The 14,017-nt window shown below is 43.8% G+C and overlaps 1 protein-coding gene across 6 annotated transcripts in view; it reads right to left on the reverse strand.

The window, feature by feature from the left end:
* Positions 1-3,270: 3,270 nt before the first annotated feature.
* DENND5B (DENN domain containing 5B) overlaps positions 3,271-14,017 on the reverse strand; it is a 61,296-nt gene continuing 50,549 nt past the window's right edge. For all 6 annotated transcript variants that reach the window (XM_073567630.1, XM_073567629.1, XM_073567632.1 and 3 more), the window contains 6 exons: positions 12,262-12,380; positions 10,113-10,300; positions 9,600-9,682; positions 8,746-8,872; positions 7,732-7,906; positions 3,271-7,400 (listed from right to left, as the gene is read on the reverse strand). In XM_073567630.1, coding sequence (XP_073423731.1) covers positions 7,217-7,400; positions 7,732-7,906; positions 8,746-8,872; positions 9,600-9,682; positions 10,113-10,300; positions 12,262-12,380 — 876 coding nt within the window. In that variant the 3' untranslated portion in view covers positions 3,271-7,216. The remainder of the gene's footprint in view (positions 7,401-7,731; positions 7,907-8,745; positions 8,873-9,599; positions 9,683-10,112; positions 10,301-12,261; positions 12,381-14,017) is intronic.

Genomic DNA, 14,017 nt, shown 5'->3' on the forward strand with positions numbered 1-14,017 from the left:
GTAGAGGCTTCCCAGGATTTTTTAAGATGGCTCTCTATTTTGCGATCCATCGGATTCTTTAATTGGGAGGCATCCTCAAAGGGCAAGGACGTCTTTTTAGTGACCTTAGACACCTGGACGTCTATTTTAGGGATCTCCCAAATGGAACTCTCTCCTTCTAGGGGGAACCGATTTTTTAACTCCGAGGGCACCGTAAGTGCTTTCTCGGGGAGGCCCATTCCTGAGTTATTAAATCCTGTATGACCTCATGAACCGGGAAACCCTTCTTGCCTCTGGGTTTCAACCCTCCAAACATCTCGTCCTGGACTGAGAGTTTAACCTCCTCCTCCTCCAAGCCCATGGTATTTCTTACCATGGAAATTAACTCCTCCATATCCTCCGAGGAGAAAAAATGTTTTTTTGTATCATGACTGGAGGTGGAAGTGGAGCCCTCATCCTCCCAAACCTCCTACGACCCCGAGGAACGGATCTCTCCAGAGTCTGAGTCGGCTTCTATAGGCGCCCTCTTCCTCTTTTTTGGGGCAGGGCCCTGGGCCGGGGTTTGGGCCGCTACGGAGGTCTGAACCTCCTGTCTAATGAGTGTCTTATGCGGTCAAGCAGCGACGGTTGCTCGGTACGCAGGATATTCTGTGTACATGGCTGGCATAGCTTCTTTCTGTAATCCGAAGGGAACCTGGCACCACATATACCACACTTGCGGGGGTTTTTGGGGGCCGAGGCTTTGTCTTCCTACAAGAGAAGAGAAAGCTTGCTCGGACCTGTGCCACCAGCTTGTTTGACAGGAAAGGGACTGGCCCTGCTACTCACAGTAGGAGGGGGAACGCTGGACTCCGCAGATGCTGCAGTTGAGGGCTTCTCACCGTCCATACTGCACACACACTCTGCTTAGCTGGAGCTGCTGCACCCTTTAATGAGGGTGTTGCTGGCGTTCAATTTTCTGGTGCTCCTCCCCTTTCCTTGTCCCTGGGGAGGACGCTAGTCGACCCCCGCTGTCGTGGGATCCATTGCCGGGTCCCCCGGGCGCCGGCGCACATTTCCCCGTCGCCGGAGGCCGCAAACCGGAAGTGCGTCATTGCCACTTCCGGTCCACTGCCCGCCTCCTCTGGCGCGCGCGCCGGCCTCACCACGCAGCGCCGGAGAGAGGAAGGATGCCGGGGAGCTGCACAGGACCCCGGCCGGCACCATACCGCCCCGCTTTACTCCGGAGGGCGTGGGAGGGGCGGAGGAAGTTCCGAGTCACACCCGCGGTGGAGACGGGAGCAGCGTCCTGAGGAGGAGAGGCGAACCCCCCGACCTTGGCTGCCCATCTTCAAGTATGTATCCAGGGCTCCGTTCGCTGGCCATGGCAGCCCCTTGTGACCTCTTCATGCCCCGATAGGGGACAGGAAAAACACTGAGGGAGCAGGAAGGGGAGGGTTATTTAACCTCTGTGTGTTCCTGTCCCCTATTAGGGCAGGGAGACAACCTCCAAGGTGGCTGTCGTGGAAGGTGACTGGAGAAAGTTACCATTTGGAATGAATTTAGTTTTGTGTCATGTCTGTGATCGGCTTTTTTTTCTATAAAATTAAACAACTGAATGATTATCCTCCAAGGCCGGTGATTCCATCATTTTTGCCAGGGGTTGTAATATTGGACTGTAGTTTATCTGGTTTTCCCCCCAAAATCTACTGCTGGGGTGCGACTCCGATTAACAAGGCTAGTTTTCCACTACACAGGAGTTGGATACATGTAGACCTCCTTTCAGAATACGGCTTGCTGTTCCAGGTCAGAATTGGATTTTAGTTGATAGAGTAGTTGTCACTTGTATATACATACTGTATACTTCTGACAAACTTTGCCCTCTAGAAATGAATACGCAACTAAATATAAAACTAGAGTTTCGCTGATGGGAAAGATAGAAGACGCATTACTGACGAAAACATTGCCACCGACAAGTAGTAGGACTCACACGAGTCGCTCCCATTCCCAGACAAGAATGTGACGAATGCGGCCTCTCATTACTCGCTGCTGCGGGAGCGGAGATGTCCCATGCTGATATTTTAGAAAAGCCTAAATTATATTATACTTGACATGTAAACTGCTGGTGAAGTGAATATGGAGCAAGGGTGAGGCAGCAAGGGTGATGGAGCAAGGGTGAGGCAGCAGGGGTGTGCGGTCAGCTACTGCCTAAAGCACCAGTGATGATTTAGGAATTGGAGTGACTCATTTTCTAATCGTTATTTTTTTTTTTATTTTAAAAGGGGGTGTGAATACTTTTAACATGTGGTCTGTGGCAGGACAAGATTTATCTCGTGGCTTGTTCCACTCATAACTGTGCCAGTTTTTTTTTTTGCATTGGAGTAGGGCAGGATACGAGCTTTTCGGAGTACATGGCTGTCATTACTTGGCGACAGCTGCAAGCACAAGCCGAATAGTAGTTATGTCATGGTGCCCTGTCCTTCTTTAGCTGGGGTGGGGTCAACATCCGAAAGTCTAGCTGCCCTGAAACTACAAGTCCCAGCATTCCCTGGCTGCTAAAAGGAAAAAAAAAAAAAAAAAAAAAAAATTAATTTCAAGTATGAACCACGTAAAAAAAAAAAAAAAAAAAAAAAGCTGCAAATTCGATGGATTTTTGTGGATGAGAATTACTTGAATCCACTTTTCAGCTGGTGCAGTAATCTGTGTCCACTGGACGGGACCGTACGATTTGCTACCTACCAAATCGGCGTCTGCAGCTCCTCTTATATTTTGCCATCTTGACATCATGTCTACATCATACCAACATGACCATGCGCCAGGCCGGCTAATCAAAAGAGGAGCCACCGATGCTGACAGCTAGGAGGCAGCTCATAGGGTTCCCGACCGATGACCATGGGCATTTTTTTTTTTTTTTTTTTACGTTTTCCTATAAGTATAAAAAATAGTAATAAATATATAATATTGTATCTAAGTGTTCCCATAATATAAAGTATAGAAAAGTAATAAAATTATTTTTTTTATTACGTTCTCCTTTAAGTATAAAAGATAGCAATAGATGTTCTTATGTTTTTCCTGTAAAATTATACAAAATATTTTTTTTTATATAAGTTTTACTGTAAGAGTCCAAAAAAGATTTAATTTTTCTACATTATCCTTTAAGAGTATGAAAAATACAGGAAAACTTTAAATATTTTTAGATTTTTGTAAGAGTATAAAAAAAAAAAAAAAAAAGAAATAAAATACCAATACATGAAATAAATTTTTTTAAAAAAAAATCTCCATCCGAAGCAGTTATATAAAACAGCATGACAATTTTGAGATAAAACACATTTTAATACTGGAAAAAAAACAAAAAAAAACAAAACAAAAACCAGTGTCATAATTTCAAACAGTACAGGGAAGTTAATACTGATGTGGAAACAAAAGCAACATTACCCAAAGCAACTTTCCCTGGTTACAGAGGAGACGGTGAAACCAAACATTTCCATGATACAGATACATTTAATGAATAAAAAAAAAAAAAAAATCCCAAAGACGACAAAAAAAGAAAAACAGAAAATTTCCTGGGTCACGAAGTATATGTAATGGTCTAAAAATAACATAAAAATGGTACACCAAATTTATTATTGTATTGCTCGGGCAAACAAAAAATTGCCGCTGCTTCAAAAGGAGTATCCAGCATGTGTGTCTTTTGCAAACACACCAACGTCGCGGCCCATCAGCCATCACAAGTCCCGGTGAGGCTCATCAGCCATCACAAGTCCCGGTGAGGCTCATCAGCCATCACAAGTCCCGGTGAGGCTCATCAGCCATCACAAGTCCCGGTGAGGCTCATCAGCCATCACAAGTCCCGGTGAGGCTCATCAGCCATCACAAGTCCCGGTGAGGCTCATCAGCCATCACAAGTCCCGGTGAGGCTCATCAGCCATCACAAGTCCCGGTGAGGCTCATCAGCCATCACAAGTCCCGGTGAGGCTCATCAGCCATCACAAGTCCCGGTGAGGCTCATCAGCCATCACAAGTCCCTGTGAGGCTCATCAGCCATCACAAGTCCCAGTGAGGCTCATCAGCCATCACAAGTCCCAGTGAGGCTCATCAGCCATCACAAGTCCCAGTGAGGCTCATCAGCCATCACAAGTCCCAGTGAGGCTCATCAGCCATCACAAGTCCCAGTGAGGCTCATCAGCCATCACAAGTCCCAGTGAGGCTCATCAGCCATCACAAGTCCCAGTGAGGCTCATCAGCCATCACAAGTCCCAGTGAGGCTCATCAGCCATCACAAGTCCCAGTGAGGCTCATCAGCCATCACAAGTCCCAGTGAGGCTCATCAGCCATCACAAGTCCCAGTGAGGCTCATCAGCCATCACAAGTCCCAGTGAGGCTCATCAGCCATCACAAGTCCCAGTGAGGCTCATCAGCCATCACAAGTCCCAGTGAGGCTCATCAGCCATCACAAGTCCCAGTGAGGCTCATCAGCCATCGCAAGTCCCAGTGAGGCTCATCAGCCATCGCAAGTCCCAGTGAGGCTCATCAGCCATCGCAAGTCCCAGTGAGGCTCATCAGCCATCGCAAGTCCCAGTGAGGCTCATCAGCCATCGCAAGTCCCAGTGAGGCTCATCAGCCATCGCAAGTCCCAGTGAGGCTCATCAGCCATCGCAAGTCCCAGTGAGGCTCATCAGCCATCACAAGTCCCAGTGAGGTTCATCAGCCATCACAAGTCCCAGTGAGGCTCATCAGCCATCACAAGTCCCAGTGAGTTTCATCAGCCATCACAAGTCCCAGTGAGGCTCATCAGCCATTAAAAGTATCTGAATACAAGATGAAGAGTTTCACAATACAAGAGCAAAGAAAAAACCTAGCAAATGTTACAAAATGCAACAATGCATTTCAGGTTTTCAAGAGACGGGAGAAATTAAATAAAAACAAATTCACAAAAATAGGGATTTTTGTGTACTTACCATAAAATCCTTTTCTCCGAGATGCTCATTGGGGGACACTGGTCTGTGTCCCCCAATGAGGCAATGGAGAAAAGGTGCAAACAGGAAAAGAAAAAAGTGGATCAACATATACAGTTAGTGGAAATCTTACTTTTAGACAGTACAACCCCCTTATCAAATGTAACAAGTAGTGCAAAATATCTCTTATTCAACCCCCCCTCACCTCCCCAAAATCCCAGTGTATGAGAATAAATAGGTAGATTTACACTAAAATTAACGGTTTACAGATTAAAAAAAAAAAAAAAGACGTAAAATAAAATACTACCGATAAGTATCAGATCATCTGATTGACAGATACTCCCCATAAAGTGAACACACCAGAAAGAAAAAAAAAAAAATAAATCACACCATGATGAGACTTGGAAAAACAAAACACGATTAGTTGCTATAGAATAAATCATCTATGCAATAAATGCATAATATCACAGCTTCATGATTTTTCCCATGTAAAAACTGGACATTTACCCACCAGTCATCCCCTAGCCCCTTTTACATGTATATTGAGATGTGATGGACAGAAGACGCACAAATCGGGACGAGGGAATCGGGAATGCTCTGGCCCCACGGACGGGGATTATTACATTCACAATATAGAAGACTAGGGATGGCCACGTCTTAATACTTGCAGTGGTTTCTTACGATATAACATAGGAAAATAATAATTTTTTTTTTTTAGGATTCTCCAGGTATTTACAAACTTGCACCATATCTCCAGGCATGCTTATCGGGGTGGGATGACATAACAGGGCACCGGAAATGTGTATGCGGTAGCTGTAGCCTTTTTTTTTTTTTTTTGGAAGGGGGCGGGACTTAATGAGATAATTGTGAAAATATATGAGTGATATGTATCCGTCTCTAGAACCAGTAATGTCACCGACTATGCAGCCAGTAATGCCAGGAAATGTGTGGTTTACACCTTCACTAAAGCAATTACAATCATTGAATAGGCCGCCTGTCCCTTTGCTACAATGGGTGACATCACTGAAGTTGCAGCTTACGCCTTCTCTGGAACCAGTGACGTCACAGATTCTCCCGATGGGATAAGCAGCAAGTTCAGTGACGTCACAGATTCTCATGATGGGATAGGCAGCAAGCTCAGTGACGTCACAGATTCTCCTGATGGGATAGGCAGCAAGCTCAGTGATGTCACAGATTCTCGTGATGGGATAGACAGCAAGTTCAGGGACGTCACAGATTCTCCCGATGGGATAGGCAGCAAGCTCAATGACGTCACAGATTCTCCTGATGGGATAGGCAGCAAGTTCAGGGACGTCACAGATTCTCATGATGGGATAGGCAGCAAGCTCAGTGATGTCACAGAGTCTCGTTATGGGATAGGCAGCCAGTTCAGTGATGTCACAGATTCTTGTGATGGTATAGGCAGCAAGTTCAGTGATGTCACAGATTCTCATGATGGGAGAGGCAGCAAGCTCAGTGACATCAGATTCTCGTGATGGGATAGGCAGCAAGCTCAATGACGTCACAGATTCTCATGATGGTATAGGCAGCCAGTTCAGTGATGTCACAGATTCTCGTGATGGTATAGGCAGCAAGTTCAGTGATGTCACAGATTCTCATGATGGGATAGGCAGCAAGCTCAGTGACGTCACAGATTCTCGTGATGGGATAGGTAGCAAGCTCAGTGACGTCACAGACCTATTTTAGTGACCGGATAGGCTGTGTGCTCAGTGATGTCATCAGTTCTCGGGAATCTCACCGGCTTCAAGTAAGAAAATAAAAAGCTGAAGAAGTGTGAGTAAAATGGACGTTTCTACCGCATACAGGCGCCTGTCATTTCACGGCTCAGAATATTTCTACATAACGAAAACAAATGAGCGTCTGGCGAACAAATAATCGAAGCACCGAGTCAGGGAGAAGAAGTTCTTGCAGTAATTCCACCATCCAGGAGGGAATTCAGGAATTAGAAAGGAGTAGAAGAGAAATCCGCCTGGAATATACTCCGCTTCTTTATAAAACTACAGCCGTATATACAGACACAGCGGGAAAATACTCTATTGTACTAAATATCTGATTCAAATATACTAACAGTGTAAAGACACCAGCAGCGGCGGTAGCGCGGCTACATACGGTGGAGCCCGCGGGTTCGGCGCTCACACGCTTCCAGTGACTTGCTACTATTCAGTGTATTGCAGCACAGAACTCTGCAGCACGTTATAAAGGTTCAGAGAAAACTCTGAAAAATGGAAAAAAAAAATAAAAAAAAAATGGAATTTAATACTGTACAGCGTGCCGGCCGCATCCTACACGTCTACGCCTTTAGTAAGCGACCCCTCCAGAACGATGTTAAAGTCTTGTAGAGTCTGCAGGACCCGGACGAGAGAAGTAACCATCATGTTGTCCCTTAGCAGAGCGGTCTCCTCGTACATCCGAGTGATGGCCGGACACTCGGCCAGAAGGGGGATCCACTGGGCCAGCAAGTGATCCCTGGAAAGAAGGAAGATCGAAAATATCAGAAGTGGGAAAAAAAAAGGGTGATATTCCTTTTTAACTAAACAAATTTGTAGTCTGTAGCCATGGAGATACATCGTTTTGCGTATACAGCTCCTATACAAAAACTGTAGGTGTTTTTTTAACCCATTTAAATGGGGGTCATGACCTCTGTCATTTCCCCGGCTCCACGCTGATGGTTACAGGAGATCCGAAAATAAGCAAATACAGGGACTTTGCCTTTACCTGTATCTGACGCTCCTATAGAAGGAGCATAGAAGGGTCTGTGGCCATCACGGCCCCCTCCCGACGTCGAGTAGCATCTCACCTTGCCCCGAGGCAGACGAGGAGCTGGAACTTGCCGTCTTTGCCGATGTTCCTGGGAGCCGTGACTATGGTGTTGACGTAGTGGCAGAAGGTTTTGCAGAACGATCTCTGCAGCAGCTGGTCTTCCTCGCCGTCTCCGATCTGATCGGTCGCTTCAAAGAAAACCACGGCTTTCTCTGCAGAAGGGAAGACATCGATCAGAGCGTGTATGATATGAATACAAGTCACGTTCTGAATGCAGCTTTGGATGTGATTGGAGTAAACTCAAGCTTTAAGGATTTGCATCAGGTATACGTGCAGCGTCTAAGGGCTGAAAACATACAATGGTACCGTAATGCAAAAAAGCGATTCAAGGCGATTTGGGGGGGAATGTGACATTTACTAAAATGTCAAGCTGGAACTTGGCGTCCGTGATCAGCAATAACCAGACACTGACATTTTGGCTCTTAAAGGGGAAATTGGAAACAGCGTGATGGCCAGCGTCTGCCTGCAGGTGGCAGCACTCAGTCACACGAATGGAGGTCATCAAGCAAGAGCTGCCGTATACACAGGTCTGATGCTCCTGGTCCTTGTATTCAGGATTCCTATTTAGTGGTGGGAAGACACCTTCAATGTGTGTTACTTAACCCCTTCCAGACACAGCCATTTTTTTTACTTTGTTTTTCCCCTTCTTTTCTTGTAAGAGCAATACTTAAGAAAAAAAATTCTGTCCATGTATAATACAGCCAGCACCTTGTGTATGGACAGAGCTCCCACCCAAAATCGGGGAAGGGGCCAATATCTACGCTTGAATTTAACGGCACATCTGATATTAATTACGCAAAACCCTTCGTATTAGTTTTCCGGCAAAATCGGCTTCTTATCTCGGCCTCCACATGCGTCAGAAAGCGATTATGGAGGACCCCCTACACTTCCCTACTCCATTCACCTTGGCTGTGCCCATCCATGCAAGATTACAGCAGAAACACACGCAATAGACGGAAATAGCGGTGTCACTTTATTATTTTTTTTTTACCTATGAAGTCCCAGATGAAGACACTCTTGTGAAAGATGCGGGCAGACTTAAATCCGTGATGAAAGACTTGCTCCAGGGCTGAGACGAGGCCGCTTTCTCCGCAGAGCAGGATGGTTAAACTGCCTCTCTGCAGGGAGACGAATTGGTGGATTAGCCGCTAATGTGGATTAGTGCTGAAAACCTGCGCTGCATAACAAGAGCCGGAGAGGAGCCAGAGGGGATCAGCAAAGACATAGCAAAGACACAACTGGGAAGACCGGGGTCCCCTCTATGCACAGGACTAATACATGGTGGAATTTATAGAACAGCTTCACAGCCACAGGTTGGGGAGATATCCTGAGCTAATGGCACCAAAATCTGATATTCTACATTTGTGTGACAAAGGGGTGTTAAATAGCAGAAAAGGGGAGTGGCTTATCTGGAAAGAGGTATGGCCTGAAATCACACAATGTGCTTTAAACTTTGCTGAAACTTATAATGGACAGTCCGCAGCATAAGCCACTTTTGAGAACTGTTCTACCGCCCAAAAGTTTAGGTTCCCTCTTAAAGGGTTCCTAAAGTACCGTCTATGTACCCTTCATAGGCTGCACAGTGGAGTAGGGTCTATGGCTCCTTGTTATCAGCCCTTGCAGACTGAAGGATGATTAAGAACATGTAGCGTTACGGCTATAAAGGATCATGTGGAAAGTAGGTTAATCCTCCTAAAGTAAGATGGCATTTTCAGGTCAGAGAGAGAGCGAGAAAGAAGCCGCTCTGACTGGGGAATTGCTGCAGACGGCGTCACCTCTCCGGCCTCATATCAATGCACAATATACATCAGAATAAAATATGGAGAGAGGGTTTTTATTTGTAACCTCTTTTTCCGGCTTATGAAAATGTTTTACGATATTGTTCACAGCTTCTCCGATTCCTTCCTGGATCTGTCCGGCATTCGGTTCTGTAAAGAAACATAAAAGTATGTGTGTAGATAGATAGATAACTAGAGAGAATGGGGCTCTGAAGCGCACTTTATATACGACTTGAATAGCTGAGTATAGTGCTCATTCTCCTACCTACCAGGTTCATTCAACAAGACATGTCAAAAGCCCCATGGCGATCCCAGCAGTCAAACCCCCACTATTCAGAAAGTTATCAGCTACCCAGTAGATAGGTGACATCTTTGAATGTTGGTTGAAAAAAAAAAACTTACTAGAATTTTTCCCAGTCACTCAGCCTTCATTCACAGGGCACCTCAAAGGCCCCATGGCGGTTCCAGATGTTGGACCCTCACTAATCCGAAACTTACCCAGTGGGTAGGTGCCATCTTTGAATGTTGGTTAAAAGAACCCTTAAATGTTGATATCTGGCACCAGACGATATGTACTTACTGGAATTCTTCCCTGTCAGAGAGGTAATGCTCAGCCTGCGGGCCATGGTGGGGGATTTCTGCAGCGGAGGGGTCCGACTTTGCTTTCCTAGATCATCGTCAGACACCGGCGTTATTAGCTCTCCGATTAGGACTCTCTCCAGGCTTCCATCGTCTACTCCTTTTCCCAACCAACGTCCACACGGGAATCTAGAACAAACACATAGGTTTCCTATATTAAAGCAAGGCTCATTACCTCCTGCAAAACCTGGCATTGCATTTTGAGTACTCCCCCCTCCACCTTTTACCTGGAGGAAACACTTAATCTTCCTAAATGCAATACATCACTGCCTTCTCTGCAGAGCGACCATACAAGTTACTGAATGGTCAGATCAAATCCATGAACGAGGGAATTTTCATGATTCTCAACACTATATTACATCTTTGCCACCGATGCAGCATGAGTAAAGTGCCCATTACCAGTCCTGCAGGGCCTGTATCCTGCTTTTCCTACGCAAAACTCAAAGTGGCCCAATGATTGCGAGTAACAAGGATCTTGCTTTGTTACAGAATTACAGACCACGACATGGACAGAACATCAATCTGATCTCCCCAAAGGGCTGGGAAAAGCAGCGATAACATCTCAGAAGCGCTTAAAGGGCTATCATAATGACAATTCACAGTACACTGAAGATTCTATTCTGAGATTAAGTCAACAAAAATCACAGTTCTCTCATATGTCACTATTAAAATTACCAAACCTTTATTAATACTCAAAAATTATTTTTATATACTAAAATTAGTAATGCATCATACGCAAAGAATCAAGGATCCAGTGTAACCCCTCGACGCATCATACCATGAGAGGGGACTGTCCCGGACTATCAGACCATATCCTGTATATCTTGTGCATATAAGTAATTTTTTCCATCATACTCCTGATGAACCTCGGAAGAGGGGAAACGCGTCGAGTTTGCATTGGAGTTGTACCTGTCTGTCTCTGGGTTCCTAGTATTTTTGGAGAAAGAGGGTATTTAACCCTTTCTATTAGGCTCATTGTATGATTATGTGGATTCACTAAATGTATGTTGCATATTCTTCAATCACACTGTCCTTGAATGAGGGGCTACACTGGATCCTTGATTTATCAATCCTCGGATTAGAATACTGACGGAGAGAGCATGTCTTGTTAGGATTATGTGGCATGGTGTTATCCATGAACGGATCCTTGAATCTTCATATTGGACCCGTCGATGCTGGGCATTGTGCAATATTGTGTTTAATCCTTTTTTATCATGTCAACCATGGACAATTGAACTATTGTCTACTATGATAATAAGCTGCTAAATTGGATTGACTAACCTTTGCATATAGTGAATCCTTTTGTATCTTATGTGCATAATTTGCACCCCGTTGATTTGTTTGTATTTTTGTTGATCTGTTTTGGTGTGCTGCACTCATTTTGGGGGAACCTGGTTTTCTTTATGGGACATGTTTTTTCCTAACTTGTGACTTGTGTATATGATATAATTAGCCGTGAGGAGACCATATTTATCAAGCTTTCATGGGCCCAATTTTTTGTAGTGGTCCAATAATATGGGGTTTGAGGTTATCTGGGGGGGTTCTTCTTAACCACATTAGATCAGGTGTATTTGAGATATCTGAAGAAAATAAACCTCTAGTTAGCTATTGTAATAATATGTCTTATTGAGAAGATTATCTTTGAAGAAACCCAAGAAGAATACATCTAGACACCTCTCCTCTTTCTCACCTGCCTGTTCTACACGATATCACACCCCTGCCACTATAGGGCCCTATAGGTTTAGCAGGGAGAGCCGTCGAGGAGTGGGGGGGCCAATGCGCAGGTCCTAGGGCTCCAACCTCCGCTGACAGGTAGGGATACACAGGTCAGTGTAGGGATAGGCACCTCCCTATGGTGTTTCATTTCTTTGGGTATGACGCACTACTAATTTTAGTATCTAAAAAAGAATTTTTGAGTATTAATAAAGGTTTGCTATCATGATGGCAGCGTCCAAGAATGGGGACAACATCAAGGACAGCTACAGCTTGGAAGATGTAACTCATCGATTAAAAAACATTAAATTCAGTCTTATAGAATTTTATAACTCCATAATAAACCATACAAAATCCCAATTCCACAAATGGCTTACTTGTATGTGTGCCCGGTTATTTCGTTCCTGACCATGACGCAGTCGACGAGCCATTTGGCCAGAAGTCCTGAGTTGTCATGCCCCAGCTGGGCTGTAGTGAGTTTGCCCAGATTCTGACACTGATGAAAAAGCAGCGATATGAAAAGAAATTAAAAAATCAGAACATCATAATAAAGACCCTTCTAAATCTTTGTCAGGTATAGCGCAATTTTTTATTTTTTATTCCTCCCCAAAAAAAAAAGAAATGAAACCAAAATGTTAAAACAGGAGCGATCATTTGTGTTGCTAGATAAAGATAAATAAATCTCGAAATAGAAGGTCCGTCAACAGCAGTGTGACCACGGGCTCTACATCGCAAGGAATCTATAAATAGTACGGTAAAAAAAATAAAAGATCTATCACAACACTGGTAATATTCAAGGTGAAGTCTCAGACATTCAAAAGTCAAAGGATTACATGGGTCTTCATAGAAAAAAAAAAAAAAGGTTCTGCCAACAGCAGTTTGCTGATTGTTTCTTTGTTGAAAAGAGCAATAGAAAAAAAAAAAGGAAAACCAAATGTACAGCAGCGCAAAAAAGATAATATTCAAGGCGGTAAAGATATTTTGGAGCGGAGAATGGATATAGGTAAATAAGAAAAATATAAAGTGAGTCATCAGCATTTTTGTGATAGTTTCTACGCTGCAAATAGTAAAAGGAAAACTAAAAACAGCTAGCTTAATGACAAAACGATTAAGGGTGTGTGCACACGCTGCGGAGTACAGTACCATTATAATCAATGGAATCCGCAGTGCACATGCTGCGGAATTTTCCACGCGGATTTGCTGAGGTTTCAAATCCGCAGCATGTCAGTTGTTGGTGCGGATTCGGCTGCGGTTTGGCATCTGCTCCATGACAGGTGTCAAACCGCAGAAATTCTGCAGATAAACGGCAGGTCTTTTGACCTGCGGATTTACCTGCGGATTTTGCAAAACCCGCGCGGAATATTCCGCAGGACAATCCGCAAAGTGTGCACTTGCCCTAAAGCTAAAGGTCATATTCAAGACGGTGCGTTACGAAGATGTTCTTAAACTAAGCAAATACATAGATGTGCAGTAGTGGTTATATATTTAGTATTTTTAAACTTTAAATATTCATTTTGCAAATAGAAATAATCAACAAGCAGTTGCGTGATGGACATTCTATGTTGCAAGGTGTAAAAGAAGAAAAGGGTAAAAAGGCCATGAAAGGTAATATATAACGTTTAGCTGTTTTTGAGAAAAGGTATTTCATAGGTCTAAAATAAAAAAAATAAAAAATAAGGTAAATGTTTATTTAATGTTAAGTACTAAGCCTATCATCACTGATGGTGCTCCATCTTGAATGTAAACCTTCACCTTTCATGGTGTGATATCTTCATTTTTTTTTCCTGTAGCCATTTCTCGTTTTCTTTTTACTATTTGCAGCATAGAAACAATCAGCAGGCTTAAGACGGACTTTTTTTTTTTTACGAACACAAGATCTGTCAACAGCAGCTTGTTGACGGTTTCTATGTTTCAAATAGGAAAAAAAATATGCAACACCACCATTTAGAAAAAAATAAACTATTAAAGGCGGATTGTCATTTTATAAAAGATAGGCGTAGAAAGGGTCCGTCAACATCAGCTGGTTGATGGTTTTCATGTTGAAAATAAGAAAAAAAAAAAAAAAGGGAAACTAAAACAGCTACAAGGAAAAATGAAGATAAATCACAGCATCATTAACCCCTTACCTACAAT

Source organism: Dendrobates tinctorius, unplaced genomic scaffold (genome assembly GCF_039654945.1).
Source record: "Dendrobates tinctorius isolate UK_male_01 unplaced genomic scaffold, ASM3965494v1 ptg000020l, whole genome shotgun sequence".
NCBI lineage: Eukaryota > Metazoa > Chordata > Amphibia > Anura > Dendrobatidae > Dendrobates > Dendrobates tinctorius.